Source organism: Cuculus canorus, chromosome 11 (genome assembly GCF_017976375.1).
Source record: "Cuculus canorus isolate bCucCan1 chromosome 11, bCucCan1.pri, whole genome shotgun sequence".
Taxonomy (NCBI): domain Eukaryota; kingdom Metazoa; phylum Chordata; class Aves; order Cuculiformes; family Cuculidae; genus Cuculus; species Cuculus canorus.
In genome coordinates, this window is record NC_071411.1 from 5,147,470 (window position 1) to 5,164,674 (window position 17,205).

Genomic DNA, 17,205 nt, shown 5'->3' on the forward strand with positions numbered 1-17,205 from the left:
ATGTACAAATATTTGTGTTTGCTCATTTTTGTAAGCAACATCCACACTTTTCACAAGCAGGAAGTAATTACAGCCTTGAAATACTTCTAGCATTAACAAAAGTCTTCCCAAACTAGTAGCACCAACAGTTGTTCTGGCTACGCATGTAGCATTAAGAACTAGACATAACATGTCCAAATAGCCTGGCAGGATGCACAGCTCCCAGCTTTAAAAGGATTGTTTTGAAGGTGACAACTTATGCATTCCAAGGGGAAAAAACAGGAGCTAAACATCTCTCCCAATATTGGTGTAGTCTCAGTTATGCCATGTAACAAAACATGATATGTAGAGTAAAACTACTGTTGCTTTAGTCAAAATATTACTTGGCAACATATTCCCAGTTTGCCACCTTACATATTCTGAAGCTAGGGCCATGCTTTTAACATACACGTATTTATTCTACTGCAGAAAATGCAGTAGAAAATGCAGTCTAAAATGGTAATCTAGTAAAGCAGGTCTAAATTCTGGAGCCTGGCATAGAGTACTTCCTATACTCAGTCAAAACACATGTAGAGAACTGGCTGCTGATTCAGAGAGGCAGATGAAGTGTGTTCATGTGAATCCCCCTTTCCAACATCTCTGTCAGTCAGAAAAGGTGAGAAGCCACCCAATCACCTTCCTCCTTACAACCAATTGGGCACCTGGAGCAAAGAGCTTTCAAGAAAAAGATTAGCACATAAAGAACACACACAAGCCTTTTAGGTTTGTGCAAAACTTCTTTCCATGGACTATTTTTTGAAGGATCTGATTTTGTGTTATTTAAATGAGTTGTCAAGGATTCAATGGCAAACAGCCTGCAGGTATAAAACCAGCTGAATGCATTGTGTTGGGAGAGTTACAAAACAGCTTGGTGGCCACTCAAAGATGCAATTCCAAGACCAGTGAACCACAAATACACACTCTCCTCAGTCAGCAACTGAAAATTCAAAAAACAAGTCATGACAGCAGGATACCTCTTTAATCTAAAATTATTTTCATGCTTTCCTTCATAATTTTTCATTCCATTCAGCAGACATCTATTACATTGCTTGGAAGACTATTTCACAGAGAAATTTCTTTCTTCTCTTAAGCAACTGTAATTCTCTTTCATTCTTTTCCAGATATATAAGTAATCATCCATTTCCTAAATAATTCTTTTGTGTTGTTCTACACCTCCCAAATATAACTTCTACTTTTTTTTTGCCCAGTCATATTATACATAATATAGCTCTTTCACACTTCAAAAGAAATTTCCTCCAGCTCTATTGAAAAGAAAATATTACTCTTCACACGGTTTAAAACTCCCAGCATGCGAGTTGGCTGCTTTCTCGACATGAATAAAACTCAGGATCTTATTTAAAGATAACTTTGTTAATTAGTATTGACATTTCAGAGCGGAATGGCAGCTTCCTTCCTCGTCAATAGCACTGGGTCACACGAGCAGTGTGAAACCATTATGTAAGTATCTCATTAAGCTCAGTCCTCGTTTGCTAATGCCACACTGTTTTTAAGAGCACTTCCGTATGCTACGTACAACCTGATTCTTGACCTATTCAGTTCTCTTCAACTGAGCTCAAAACTCACTAGCACGTAACTTAATCTAGAATTACTTACATTATTGACACTCAAGGATTTATCTTTAAAACTCCAAATACGCATGATGTATACATATACATCTAATGTTTCCCCAAAAGTGATTATTTTTAAGCTCATTTATATATCATATTTTAGATCTTACAACTGATTGCCTCCTTTCTGCATATATAACTATATCTAGAAAAAATAATTATGTAAAATATTAGTAATGTATTAGTTAATAATGTAGGAGTAATAGTATCATACTACTGTGCTTAAAAAACTACACAAACATAATATATGACAGTATCTCTTCAAAAGACTTATTTCAGCCTATTTCTTCAAACAATTAGTACTTTTTTTTAATCTCACTAACAAGCTCTTACCCTATAGGTCCCAAATGAGTTAAATGATATATCTGAAGTGCTCTGTTTCCACAGGAGGCATAAAAAGGAAGCCAAATTATATTTTTAGCTTTTAGGATTTTAAAATACAATTAGGATTTTCAAACATGCAAACAAACAGGTTCCTCTGTTACCTCTTCAGAGATGTAAATTATTGGTACATGAATCAGACTTGTTTGACCAATGGCAGTTTGACCCTGTCTCTTGAAAAATCAGGTATACATTGCTTCCTGTAATATTTCCTGACAAGTGAAGGCCATCCCAAAGAACAGATGCTTCCTTCTTATATTGGAGGAATAATCACTGTAAACTAAGACACATTTGTGGTGTTATACATAATGTGTAAACTAAGACACACCTGGTGACACTTGTGAATTCTTCCAAACACCTGGTACCAAACACCTCCAGCCATTTCATTAACTTGTCAGCTGCCATTGATAGGGAGAGACCTGCTTAGAGTCCATTATTATAAGCAGATCTCCAAGTGCAGTCAATATTTCTTCACTCACTTTAGGCTCCATGATTTACAATACACCTGATATTCAAAAGTTACCCATGTTTACAGAACTGGCATGAGATAAAAGAGGGTTTAGATTTTGTAATCTCATTACACTTCATTTGAGGAATTCAGTGATTTTTGTCCTATAAAAATGAGTGCTGACTTTCAAACAGGTCAGTAATCAGAAGCACATAATTCTCCCTTTGAAGTGTAGACTTGAATAAAAGCACCAGTAGCAAGCAAGATATCGAGGGCTAAGGGGACAACAACAAAATGCTGGGCTTCTAGCTTCAGTGGGTAGCAAATTCATTGGAAAGACAGGAGACTCAATCACAGACTGGAAAACCTTATAACCATGACGGATTTCAAGGTGCAAAGACTGACCTAAACTCATAGATATGGTTTTAGGCTGGGTGATTTTTCAGGTTGGTTTCACTAAGTAAACCTATATTAAGTCATATATTTCCAGTGACCTTTTGTAACCTATAAAAACTTAGACGTGTCGTGTATTGCAAGGAATGGGAAATTAAAGAAGCTAAAGGAAAGCAAAGATGATCACTGCCTCTGATCTTAATGACATTGTTCTCAGCGTACAGGCTGAGCGCATCCTAGCAGCTGCACTGGTTAGGCTTGAGGGTTTTCTGTACTTATTCGAGATTGTACATGATACATATCGAGGCTAAGTTTAAGGCTTCCAAGGCTGCATATGACAACGTATTTGGGTCAGTAACACCACCACCCTGAATGAACAATTAGCTATATTTAGTTGACTCTCACTTTCATATTGCCTTGTCTGGATAACATAACATGATTTGGCACAGCTGCAAGCACAAGCTGCCAAAAAAGTACAGTTCTCTAATACTCAGTAAACTAAATGCTGTATCCTTAAAGTGGGCATATATTATTAGAAGAAACATTTCTTAAGTATTACACAAGTCAATAGTCACCATAGCAGCTTTGAAACATCAAAACTTCCATGTTGCACCAGAATGACTCCCTAATTTTTAACACCGATAATCTGCAGTCATAACACTGGTCTGTTTTACTGAACAACTAACTTCAGAATTTGTTATCTGACTCCAGAAATACAATAGAACTCTGATTTGGTAATTGCAAAAACCCAGTTCACATAATCTATTTAATAACATTGTCTTTCACCATGCCATTATGACTCCTTTATAAAATTATGAAAATGATTAAACTACAGGGAAAAATCAACCTAATTGATTAAACTACGGGGAAAAACCAAAAATCTAAGGCTTCTATCAGCAATGTGCTTGCACTTTCTACTTGCTAAGGTCAAACAAAAGACATTGGTCTCTTAGGTCTTTTATTTTGGATTCAGAAGCATCAATTTTAGTGGTGTTCCCAGCCAGAACTGCAGCACCAAGAAATAATACTGATGTAAATCTCTAAGCAGAAGAGTAGGATTCATTTCTTTACACTGCTATACTCCTAATCTGACCATATGCAAATTACCTCTACCTTAGAAGGCAGCTAAGAGTAAGGGATACAATTAATAATACAACACATTTTAATTTAACAGCAACTGGACAATATCACCTAGTGTGCACAGTCCAGCCACTCCAAGTACAGATTCCAATTATTACATGAGCGCTAAGGCTTTATGACATTTCCTACAAATGCTAATTAGCTGGTAGGTTAGGGCCCTTGGTCATGTAGCACTTCATCAATCACAAAGCTTAAACTATTAAAGATGGAAACTATAACATTTTACATGAAAAGTTATGTTGCGAGTCAGAGTAGAATATTATATTAGCCCCCTTTACATGGTGCTCTTTTATAATAGTCCCCACAAAAGAATTTCCACAAGCTGTTGTCCTAATGTGATCCAGGTCTACATCTTCCATGCTGTTTTGTCTCAACAGCTACTGTTTTCAACATTGAGACTCATACTTCAGAGTATATAATTGTGTGTATTTTAAGTAGCTACACATTCCTAGAGGATAAAACACACCAGGTATAGTCACTGTATGAAAGAGAACACATGGGAGCAAAAAGAGACATGAAAGAATCATTATCCAGTTCAGTACTTCTGCCTTCGAGCCTACCACTCAGCCATATTCATAGAACTCCCACATTCTGGTAAGAAATACATAAAGATTTCTGAGGTCTGCCCCTCTGCATGCTGAGCTGACAGATATGAGGTGTAAGACTAGCTTTGCCAGGTTAAACAAGGCTATTAAAACAGCATACCCAACTTTACTGGCACTAAAATGGAACAGTGGTGCCAAAGATTCTAAAAGAAAGAAATATTAAGTAATATTGCACCTCTGACATTGACATAAGTTTATTATTACTCCATGCCAATCCACCTTGATCCAAATCCTCTAAATACATGCCGTTCCAGTGCTGGGCCTCCCTTAAGCCTGCAAATTATACTAAATAGCGTAGCGGAGTTTCAATTTGGTCAAAAATTACACCAAAACCACTCATGGAAGGATAACACATGATTAGCTCATTATCTAGCCCATCATGGTTTTGCGCAACGTGTTGCCTTATGTGTGTTCTTATCCCATCCTGTGGGACTCACCACAGCTGTTTTATTGCCAATGTTTTGGGTTCTTCCACACCTTTGTTGGGGAGTCGTCAACAGAACCTGTCCTGTCCTCCAAGTGTAACAGCCGACCAGAAAGAAGAAGAAACAGCTCCAACTTTGAAAGCAAGCTTTTCCGGTTTTGGTTTGGTCTCTTTTGTATTTTTTTCAACATGGCAGATAATAGTAATGTGCACAAGAGAAAGAATATAGAATTATAAATTGCCTCTTTCCAAGTTACATATTCCTTCCTACTCAGCTTTCAGTTATTACCAACAGAAATACTTTTAAGCACTATATACAAATTCTTCCTTCTTCTATTACTTAAATACAACTATTAAACCAAATATTATTTGGGGCTGAGTGAGGTTTTTCAGGCTGAGTGAAGTAGCCATCTATCTTGCATCAGCAAATGAAGGCACTAAAGTAACTGTTATTCACAAGTCCTCATATCAAAAGTAAATAAAAATGAACAGATACAAAATTTAGCCCTGCAGAGAAAAATTAAAATTGAGATCAGCATTATAACATTACAGTCAGAAGAACCTAATGTCTAGAGAGATCTTAGAATTACAAACCAGAAGCAATTCCTTCACCTTCAGGAGGGTGTTCAGGGCAACGAACTGAAGGAAGGCAGGCAAAGGCAGGACAATTCACTAGAGGGCCCAGGATGCCTCACCTCCTAAGTGTCACATGAAACAGTCCGTGTTGCATTCCACCCACTGAATTCTCCACATAATTTATTCTCATCGTGCAAATACATTTAATTTCTAAATGCTCAACATGCAAAAGTCTGTCTGCCATCGCATGAAGCGACAACAATAGTGGAAGAAGTGACCAAAAGATCAGAAGGAGTAGATAAGCAAAAAGATAGAGGAATCGAAGAGGGACAATACAATTCAGCTAGGGCTAAAGGGTAAAAGCACAATTTAGATTCAAGTAAAGGATAGAGTTACTGCAATCAATGTATATTAAGTACTTGTCCATCAAGATTTATTCTTAAATACAGTTGCTATTGGAAAGGTAAGTTGGCCAAACGGGAAAGAAGTACATTGGGGAATCTTTTTCTTAAAGCACAGCATTTACTGCTAGACTGAAACTGCCTGGAAATAGAATATTCAAAAATATTATAATAAGACTACAACAGCACTAGGAATTACTATTTCGTATAGTCAAACATATTTCTGAAATAAGGCGTGACTGAATGAACAATCTGCCTATGCTCATAAAGGAGCTGTGCTTCCTTTGCCTTCAACCGAACATCAATGAATGCCCAGAGACACATCATCTCATATAGGGAAAATAATTTTATCTAGAGCAGAAAGGCATTAATGACAGCCAAGCTTCTTGAAAAAGAAGTAGAGAGACACTGTACATCTTCCCTTCTCCATGCAAGTATCATGCAGAGATAAGAGTGCATCTGCTGAAAGGAATGCTGAGATGCTCAAGGAGGCTAATCATAAGAAGTAATGATCCAAGGCATTGCCAAAATGAAGTTGAAAACTTGGGTTAACTAGACAAGTAGATATTTTTTTTCCAGGTGAATTTAAAAGCCTGGATTCCCATTGGTGACATGCAAAATTTTCTACTTCAGAACTGCGCATCAGATAGAGGAAAAGTAAACAGGGAAAGCATCCTTTATAGCATCATACTCTAGATTTACTTAAGTAACAAGGGTAAGTAGAGCAGGATGATATCTCAACCAAATTTTTCTCTAGTCAAATTATCCGTGAGTGAATTGATCTCCAAAGATACTTGAAAGAACACACAAGTAAAATAATGATCCAAAACTACAAATGTGACATAAAGGTACTTCTAAAAATTCCATATTTTCCAAATATAATATTCTTTTCCTATAAACAAAATAATGTTGTAATGATGATCTGATATTAGCATTTCTCGGCATGCTAACATCTACTCATTAAGATAATGTGGTGTTTAAAAATGTTTCAGAGAAGCAAGTCTACACAACTTTTACGTGATGTAAATGAAATTACAGAAAAAAAGAGAAGCCATCACAATTCATTCATCTCTAAGTAAAGCCAGTATTTAGCACATAGCTGCAAAAACCCTGAACTTCAGAAGTCCCTTGGTGAAGCATAAATACAAGAAAAAAAACTTAAATATTCAGATGCTAACTCCAGTTTTAAAGAATCAGTGTAGTACTAACTCTGATTTTACACCTAGTAGTTAGAAGGAATTATCACATTGTACACTAGAGCTCATGAGACTACAACATGTGTTTAGTCTATGATTTAGTGAAGAAAGATAGAGCAGTTTGAGTGATTATATTCATTAAGAAGCAGGTGCAAAAGAGGCAAAACCATCTGCAAGCCCTAATAAAACAGCCACAATGTATTAAAACCAGAAAAACACTGTGCTGCATATTTCTGAGCACACAGCCATGTCAGACAGAGCTAACGGCTCTGTGGTACGTTACATTCATCACACAACTTTGATCACTCAATCCATATTCCTCCTACAGATGCATTTCCTCAAGATTAAATACAAGACCAACTGTAAATTGTTGGCTTGTTTGGGGGTTTTTTAGAATACAAACTATAACAAAAGATGTATTCTTCTCCTCAAAATTCCAAGGCAATGTCCAAAATTAATTAGCATTCAGCACAGCATAAAAGGCTTGAAGTTCGCTATCTTTACATCATCAGCATCCCTAACAAAGCAAATATTCAGAAATAAGATTAAAGTGGATGTGTAACTATATTCTAGTTTTGATAGGCTTTATTTCCTGCGCCTGAAAAAGCCGTCTTCTCAGTTGCTGGAAAATAAGGACTTGGCTTTTTAAAGACTGTATTTAACCAACTGCATACACAAGCACAGGTAGACCATGTGAACCCTACGTGAATTCTGGAGGAAAATCACAGTAACATGAACTACATACGTAACACAAGAGTGAAGAATAGACATTCTTTGAGTAGCTGTAAAAGGAGGGGAGAACTAATAGTAAAATGTATTTGATGCCAGGATCATTTCCTCCGCTTATCTGTAAGAGTGATACACATGACACGCAGAGAACATACCTGCTATCATAAATATTCTTGCGTGAGGAAAAGGACATGGGAAATAAACACTCTACTACTGTATGCAGAGCCCTTGCCAAGCTGCCTTTCCAGGAAATTCCCTCCCTACTCTCCCAAGTGGAAACTATAATGATTAAATCCAACTTACCAACAAGTAAATGCAGTTGGCTAAATTTGTGGAAAATTAGAAATAAGACTAATAAGGTCATTCAGAGAGAGCCTCTCTTATTGATGTCCTTAGCTGGGGGGAAAAGCAGATAATTGACTTAATTTACTTTCTTTTCCCACTCCCTTCCTGAAAAAGTTTTTAAAGAAAAAAAGCAGTATCCTCATCTTTTAGCAGTCCCACACATTTTATTTACGTTATTTGGAAAGAGCAGAAATCGGTGTTATTAAGGATAACAGAATCCATCATGTTGAGAAACAAAAAGTTTTGTCAGAATTTTTAGAACATTCTGTTAACTCCAATAATTCTCAGGAAACTGCGGCACCTAATATTTTCATTATATGATTAAGATATAATACTATAGAAATAATCCCATGGAAAACAGTAATATATATTTTACATTAAGAGAACTGCTTGACTTGCATGCTTACTTCCTGCATTTTTAATATATTAAAAGGAATATGCTGTAAGAATATATCATTTAACTATGCCTCAAAAGTTTTACAACATTTCATGAGTTATCATACCTTTTTTTGAAGGACATTAATCTTTCTTTCTTTTACTTCCAACATGTCTTTCATATCCCGAATCTCTCCAGCCAGAGTTCCTTTCTCTTCTGTGAGGTCTTGAAGTTGTTTTGTTTTTTTATTCAGAAAAGTTTCTTTTTCTTCCAATCGTAACCGCAAGGCATCAACCTACAGTAAGTATGTCAAACATATTTAGGTTTTAGTAAAACCATTAGCATTTATTGTATTTTTTTTCTAATTCCCTTTCCTTTTTACTGTCACTTAAATATTTTCTTTTCTACGTAGATATATCTCACTCTCAGACTGAGATTCTTGTACTTGTTAAATTGCAATTAAAAAACACAAGTATTTTTAGCACCAAAGCATAATCGAAAAAGTAGACTCATCAAAACATAAAATAGCATTAAAGCAGTCCTAACTTGGAAAAAAATTATCTTATTAAACATATAACTCATTGAAAATGGTGTTCTGTAACCTCTATTTAATTTGCCCATTAAAGCCATGAAGTGGACAAGCAGATACCACAGTCACTACACAGGTTTAGGCACTGATCACTTATCTAGGAAAAAATTCTTTAACGAAGACATGGCAAACAGGGAAATCATAAGGTTCTTCACTTTTCTCCAGTCTTACTGTACTTTTCTGTAGTAAGCAGAAATCTCTGTCAACCAAAATAAGCAATATTCCAAGGATTATCCTAAGCAGAAATGCTTTAATAAAGAACTTCATCAAATTTCTCTGTATTAGATAATGCCTTCATTCCTTTAGAAAGCCTAAAAAAAAAAATATACTGGGGGGGGAGGAGGGAAAGAGGAAAAAAAGATAAAAAGCATTCCAAGAGCCCAGAAGGTGTATGTGTAACCTTGATTTTCATATTTCTTGTTGTATAAATGCTCAAGCACGCAATTTTATTGTTCTCTTAACACAGTTCAAACAGTTCCCAAATTATGATCAGGCAAATAGTTGCTGGTGGTCTGGAAAAAATCCGTAGATCACTTGACACTGGTTACTATATGTATGCAGTCATTTCTGCAAGCAGCTCTACTGCTAATTGCAATTAAAAGCTTGGGTACTCATAAAAGAATTTCAAAATGAGGAAAAATAGCTGACTCTCCTCCATTACAAAAGAAGAGTGGGAAAAGCAGCAGACATCTTCACAGACAACAGCATAAATACTATCATCAAAAAGGAGAAAAATACTTGGTGAAGCAATAAACAAAGAAAATCTAAATGATAGAGTACCTGCTAAAGGGAGTGGAGAAGGAGGGAACTGGCTCTTTAGGGACTATAATCAAGAAAGAGGAAAGTACACAGTGAATAGACACAGCCACAATACTAGGCATACACACATGGATCCGGGTGGAAACACACAAAAAATGTCAAAATAGGGGAAGAAACAAAGCGCTAACGAGAAAGCAACTTTTTTTCCTAAGTAGATTTAAGGGTCCTACGTCACAGCTTCAAATTCCTAGTACCTTTTCTAATAATACATCTCCATTAATACATAAGCACTGCACAGAGTAATCGCCACAAGGTAAGCTGTAATTCCAAAGGGAAAAGGCATTACACTCTACACTGCGAAGAAGAGAGGAAACAGTCACTGTCGGGGTGCTCATGGATACAATCTTTGAGCACTTGTAATATACTACTCAGACTATTGGCTCTTAAGAACTTTCAAAAAGGTATTCAGAGATCTTGTCACAGCTTCCTTAAACTAAAATACAATAGCGGAATAAAATACCTTTGAAATAAAATGGGTTTTTGCAATGAAACAGTAAACATCTCAATTTATTAAAGCAGCAAAATATGTTTGGGTTTACCATTGGTACTGCAAGAGTTGAACCTTACACACTTTGGTCCCTGAAGCGAGCACTTCCACTAAATTAGATCTGTTTCCACATTGAGGTTCAGAAATGCAGTTACGAATGAATCACTGAGCAGCTCATAGGCTGCACAGAATATGGGGGAGGATATTTTTGAGTAGAAACCAGATTTCTTCATCTATCAAGTTCTCAAAGACCAAGAGAAATGCCTATTTTATTTTTAAGGTGAGCCTCATATTAATGAAGGTTAATTGGTAAATAAAACGGTATAAGAAAAATATAGTATACCCATGAAATCTGGTCAGCACTTTTAAACACCACAAGAGATCAGCAAAACTAATCCACAGTTAGTGTTAAGCATTACAGATTCAATCCTGCATTCCTTGTGCAGTCTCAAACTCCCACATTCAAGCCTGGGGTATGGAAATCAAGGAGTTTATTCTCAGTGAAATACTTCAGTTTTCCAGAAAGCTGGTTAACTCATCAAAGCTTCGAATCCAGGAGAAGAGATACTAAAAATAGATCTACAGACCCACGTCTACATTTGCCCCTCGGCTCTACCCAGATGAAGACATCACATAGCACGGAGAGCACAGAGGAGGCAGCATGGGCACGGAGAACCTTTATGAGGTTTGCAGGCCATTAGAAGGATATGTCATGCAAAGTGGAGAACTAAGATACAGACTGTGCACTCATTTGTTATTACAAAGACAGGTTTCCTTGATTGGAATCCTTTCTCGTGATACTGTTTTCTTCTGCAGCTCTGAACCCATAAGGTGTTCACATTAAGTGGACCCACACAAACTTGTTTTGGCTGCAAGGTACGCCACTGAGAAGACAAGGTTTGGATTGAAGATATACAATGTGACAATCTAGATTAATTCTCCATCTACAGAAGAGCTGCAGGAAGCCAAGCAAGTGAGAAATTTTAGATTCACTAATCCACATTTCAAACATACCAATGCTGGAAAATAAAGAACAAGGCTTTAAAGTTTATGTTACATAAAAATTAAAAGAATATATTCATAAGAACAAACCTAGATGGAAGTAAATGAAAGGACAAATATTAGTATAGCATTTCAAGTTCTGCAGTTGGAATAGTCAGAAAAGATCATAGGTATTTAGCACTTCTTTTTTCCTAGTTGATCAGAATATTAGTAAAGTTCATAACAATCAGCAAATCTAATTTACTTTTATTTATATTCTGAGTTTTGTTATGCTAAATTTATTTAAAGCAAAAGTCTTTACAATGCCATTTTAAAACTTGGTTTGGGACCAATTTAGATGATGTATTGGATCTCAAAATGCATGTTCTTCCTGCTCTTAATATGGCTCATTGCTTCTCTATACACTGGAAAAAAAGAAGATTTATATTCTACTGGATTTATTTTAAGACTTTTTTTACAATATTACACTAATAGGATCTTGCAGTTTGTAAGCAGTGTGCAGTACGAGAGTCAAGGATGACTTTTAAGTTAGAAAACAAAAAACAGTAGTAACAGCAAAATTTCAGACCACGTTTAATAAACATAAAAGACCTCATCTGAAACTCATTACCACATTTTCTTTATACTTAATCACTTATTTGCTTCATGTCTGAAAGTAATCCCCTAAGTCAAATAATAAAAACGTCTGTTGGGCCTTTAAGCTGCAGCAGAAGCTCATCATTATGTTGCAGCAGGAGCTCCAAAAGGGGTTCTCTTCATCCAGGCACTGCAAGTCGCATTTTCCAACTGCCACTAGGCAGAAGCTTAATGCTTAAAGTCAAAGAGAATTGAAGAAGATTAGACCCACTGATAAACAAAGCAATGATTCCATTCCCTTGCGAGGGAAATAACATGGTAGCTTACATATGTGCTGCTACAGTTCTCTGCTTGGCTAAACAGGGCAGTTTCTCAGTCAATGGTCTTTTCTTCTCTGCCCATCCAGTCCCCACGCTAAGGGCTGAGCACACAACAGGCACTGCTCCTCACAGCTTTCTTCCCACACACACTGTCATCACGGCTCACTTGATTCAACTTGGGAATGGGGATTTTAGGCATTAAAACTTGCGAGCACAAGAAGGAAAGTTGAGAGGATGGTGCCGAGGTCCAAGCAACCTATATGAGTGACAACCTATATGGGAGAGGGGAGCGGAGCTCTGTCCACTCCAGTTTCTCAGACCCAAATCCTGCCCTCACGCAGCTGATAATTAAGGAGCACCACAAGACTCAACCTTTCTGCATTTCCTTTCACCACCTGCCAGCTCCTAACACAGCCAATATGTTATTTCTATCCCTTAAACAAAGATATAAATTCAACCTGGAGGGATGAGAGATGACACACAGTGGTTTTCTTTCACACCAAAAAGAAACCCACACGCAACTCTGCAGCAGAGCCACAGTCTCCATCTCTCCTTTGACTGGTTCGCATTCAAGCCATCCACATGAAAACCTTTCAGTGAGCACAAGAGTTATGACCTTGACAGAGTACCAGGCACCTGTATGTCAGAGTTGTCTGGACTGACTCTAAATGCAGAAATACACTGTTTTCTTGTAATGTCATAAATACTCCACATGCCCTCAAGTAAATAGTTGGCACCTTAGATCAATCCTTTCAGCTCCATGATAACTTTTCAACACTTATTAATGAAGACTCACGTGTTTAAGGTGAATTGCATTCTTCCATAAGACGTTGCACATGGACTTAAGATCTAAATATATTTAGATATAAGTGGTATAACTTCTGCCTAGAAGCCCAGTTCCCACAAGATATGCTCTTAGTATAAGACTATGTCAGTTTTTACTTAAGAATTCATTTCTAGCCTCAGTATCTTCAAGTAAAAGCTTCAAAGTTCACTGAAGTGCTGCTTCAATTACACGGAGAAAAATGTTCTAAAAGATTTGAAACAGCCAAAGAACCTCAATCCCAGCAACTCCACTTCACACAAGGACAGTGTGAGCATTGAGAAGGAGTAGGGCCATGTGCAACCACACGCTTAGGTGACAGATCCTCCATTCCAGTCCCAGTGTTTCCTATTCCCATTCCTCCCTCTCTGGCAGTTGAGTGGTTCTGGCTGCTCCAGAGCTAAAGAGGGCACCTTTATGACTAACACAGAGAAATAAAAGATGGGCTTACATCACACATTATCTGCCAAGGACTTTGACACTTCCATACCAGTCCACAATGTAACTTCCAAGCCACAACAAATCCAATCTCATAATTAGGAGGTTAGACTTCAATTCAAACCCTCACACACACACAATGAAGCACAGGTATTTTTATTTTAATAGCTATATCATTCCCCCAAACTAACATACACAGCAAGGAGCCATTCTGAAGCCAGGGCTCTGTGCAAGTTTTCCAAGAGTCAGAACTGTGAGCCAGTGCCAGTCTGGGAGAGTGAATAGGCAACTCTTACTGTGTGGTCTTAAGTGTACAGATTTACTTTCTATTCACAGTAATGCAATCCTGACGTTTATAACATTGGTTATGTCAGTCATTTTCACCTTCTCCAAATTCTTCTTTCTGCCTCCAGTAACCACGAACCAAGACTTTTATATTTCCCATAATGCAAAATAGAACTACCTCAGCCTGAACTGCGTGTGACCTTTTACTACACGTTATCTGTTTGGTGCTAAGCATGTATGACATCATTTCATAAGTTAAATATGAACTTCCAGATGGTGTAAAACCAAAAAGCTGTTAAAGCAGTTCCTCATCTTGTAGAAGACAAGAAGCAAAATATACTATTTCATTTATAGCCAAGATGAATTGGCCAATAATAGAAGTTATCTCTTCCCTGAAAATGGTACTGTGAAATCACATCTCTCAAAAGTAACGGAACAATGAAGTATTCTAAACGGAGAATGCCAGTACCCTATGAGAAATGTCTGCCATTTTGTTATTCCGCTTTTCATATCCATGGCATTTTAAATATAACCTGAAAGGAAATTAAATATGGGTCAGTTTACAGCATCACATATACATTTTTATATTTGAAAGGATAAGGATATACACAAAAACTCTCTCTTTGGCTTTTCACTCAACACTATGTAATTTTAAGAGTCTTTGACTTATTTTTCCCAAGCTCTGGCAGTACATTTACTAGTAAAACTTGGCAATGTGAATAACACCATCATTTTCCAGAAAAATAAAGCAAAAGCAGATCTGATAGCTAACACATAAAGCATTTCAAAGACCTCTGTCCAAGTAAATTGCTTTTTAATTTTGTCTAATTTCTTTTTTCCTCAGCAACTACTTATTTCAACTATTTAATACAATAAACTCTGTCACTTGCTCTGGAAATATACAACACACTGCAAAAAAACTCCAGAATTGGGTTATACTTTAAAAAGAAAAGAAAAGTACATGTAAGTGGCAAAAATTGCCAAATTTGAAGTCGAACTTTATTAATCTTCATGTCATCACCCGCCACTCATGAACAGCTCCAGTAGTGACGTCTATTTCTTGAAGTTCCCTACTGTTAACTGTTTAACTTATATGCCATATTATATATATCATTTATGAAAGTGGTTTTAGTGTTATGGAGCTCCATGAAGAAGTAAAGCATGAAGCAGCACTACTGTGTTTCACAGTTAAAAATTGTTTATTTTACCATGATAAATAAATACATTTAAAGCAAAGGTTGGGCTGTATTTCTTTAGAACTAATCCTGAATTTACTAGTCAAGCTCTAAAAGTGCTCTAGTACCACACCTGGGGTACCAGAGAAGGCGAACTGTAACCCATTGTCCACCTCCCTCCTAACTCTGCCCCTCTCCAAGCACACGCTGCAGTCAATATTTGTCACTGTGTCCGAAAGCTCATCATCTTCTCTTTTTTTGCTATCATTCTCTCCTCTCATCATGATCACAACAGGTTGCACAGGGCCGTTGATATTTTTCTGCGCTACTATTTGCTCTCTTAGTGTATTACGCAGCCACCTTTTGAGGAACCACTTCAATTAATCAAAAACCCAAACTTCTGTTAGAGATCTTAATGCCTGTATTTATACATCCATGTGTATCTGGTGAAACGCGATATGCTACATTTTGATTTCTAAAACCAGTTTAAAGAATTAATAAAAGAGCTGTCACATCAATTTTATGTCAAATACTGAGTCGTGAGTACAGAGGCCATATCCTCACATGGGTCTTTTTGCACATTTTGCACTCTCCACTTCAGAGCTAGTAAAAAACCCCTCTACTCTAAAATACAACAATAAAATGAAAGCTATCCTCTCATCATATTTGCCCCTCATTTTTCAATCCAATTTGATCAACATTTTTTTTTCAAAGCAACATCTGTTCCTAGTAATCCATAGCATAATACATTCGTTTCTTTCAAAAAGATTTGACCTGTGTAAAATTCAAGGCAGAAAAGGCATATCGTGGCCACATTTTGAAGCTGCAGGCACTTAAATCTTGTACAATTAATATGCTTATATTCTCGTTTCAAATTGAAAATTTAGTGAGTTAGCTTGCTTTTTCCCTTGGTAGAGAAAAAATTCACTTTCTACCATTATTTCAACAACGCTCCCACCCTTATTACTGTAGGGATTATGGTTTACATATAGTTTACATTTCAATTCGGCAAATTATGTTATTACAGAGTCGATAGCTGACCGTATAGTCTTTAAAGGATAACCTATTTTACTGTCTTCTTTCTACTGCTACAGTATTTAAGAACTGACAAAAGGAAAGGGGTTTAAAGCAGCCGAGTACATTGGAGCCAAGGCGAAGAGACAGCAAGTACCATTAGATGGTTTATAAACACAGCACAGACTGGGCTATTCACATCAAGAAAGCAAACTTGTACCATCACACATCCTTTCCATCATAGAATCACCCTCGCAAGCTCTTTCAGTTCTTCTGTACAAGGATGGGGGAGAACCTTCTTACTCCTTGAAAGATGGTGCACCTACAGGTTTCGTGAAGCTTCCAGCCACCTTCCCCAACAGCTCAGCCAACCCCCATAGCTACTAAACAACCTTGATATTGCTTTAATTGCTCATCCAAATTATGCTGCTCTTTAAAAGAGAAAGATCTACAATCTGGTCAAACTACACTAGGAAAAGTTTCAGCTGAAGCCAAGATATAAATGTTTCCCTCAGGCAGTTTGAAACTCATTGTTGTGGAACATTGTATGCCACCAGGAATTGTGATCGTGTGTAGCTTATCAGTGCAGCCAACTGCCTAACAGCTGTTTTATTCCAATTTATATCTTTGCCTCCTCGTACCACTAAAATTAGGTAGTTTAAAGCAACTAGTCCAAAGTTCAGAATTTGATATTCAGTTCAGTTCCAGCAAATTTCGGGAAACACATGGGAATTGTAATTCATGTGCTAATACTTAAAGTTTTTGTTAATAAAACTTCCAACACTAACCTTACCTCATTGAACTTACCTCACTGGTTTTTATGCTCACTATAAAACTATAGCTGTCATAATATTTTTTAATTACTGCAAAAGGAAGTCAGTCATTCCAGAGTCAATGTTATTTAGCAACATAATGATAGTTATAAATTTAAAATACTTAAAACCAATTTACAAAACTATCAATCTTGGAAGCTTTTAACTTTTGAAATTTCTGTCTCCAACAACATTCAAATTTTAT

At 36.8% G+C, this 17,205-nt stretch overlaps 1 protein-coding gene across 17 annotated transcripts in view; it reads right to left on the reverse strand.

Annotated features, from left to right (window-relative positions):
- Positions 1-17,205, reverse strand: part of ERC2 (ELKS/RAB6-interacting/CAST family member 2) — a 416,897-nt gene that overhangs the window by 277,817 nt on the left and 121,875 nt on the right. For all 17 annotated transcript variants that reach the window (XR_008451688.1, XR_008451687.1, XR_008451686.1 and 14 more), the window contains one exon: positions 8,788-8,955. Coding sequence is in view for 1 of the 17 variants with exons in the window: in XM_054076666.1 (XP_053932641.1) it covers positions 8,788-8,955 (168 nt within the window). In the remaining 16 variants the exon portion in view is untranslated. The remainder of the gene's footprint in view (positions 1-8,787; positions 8,956-17,205) is intronic.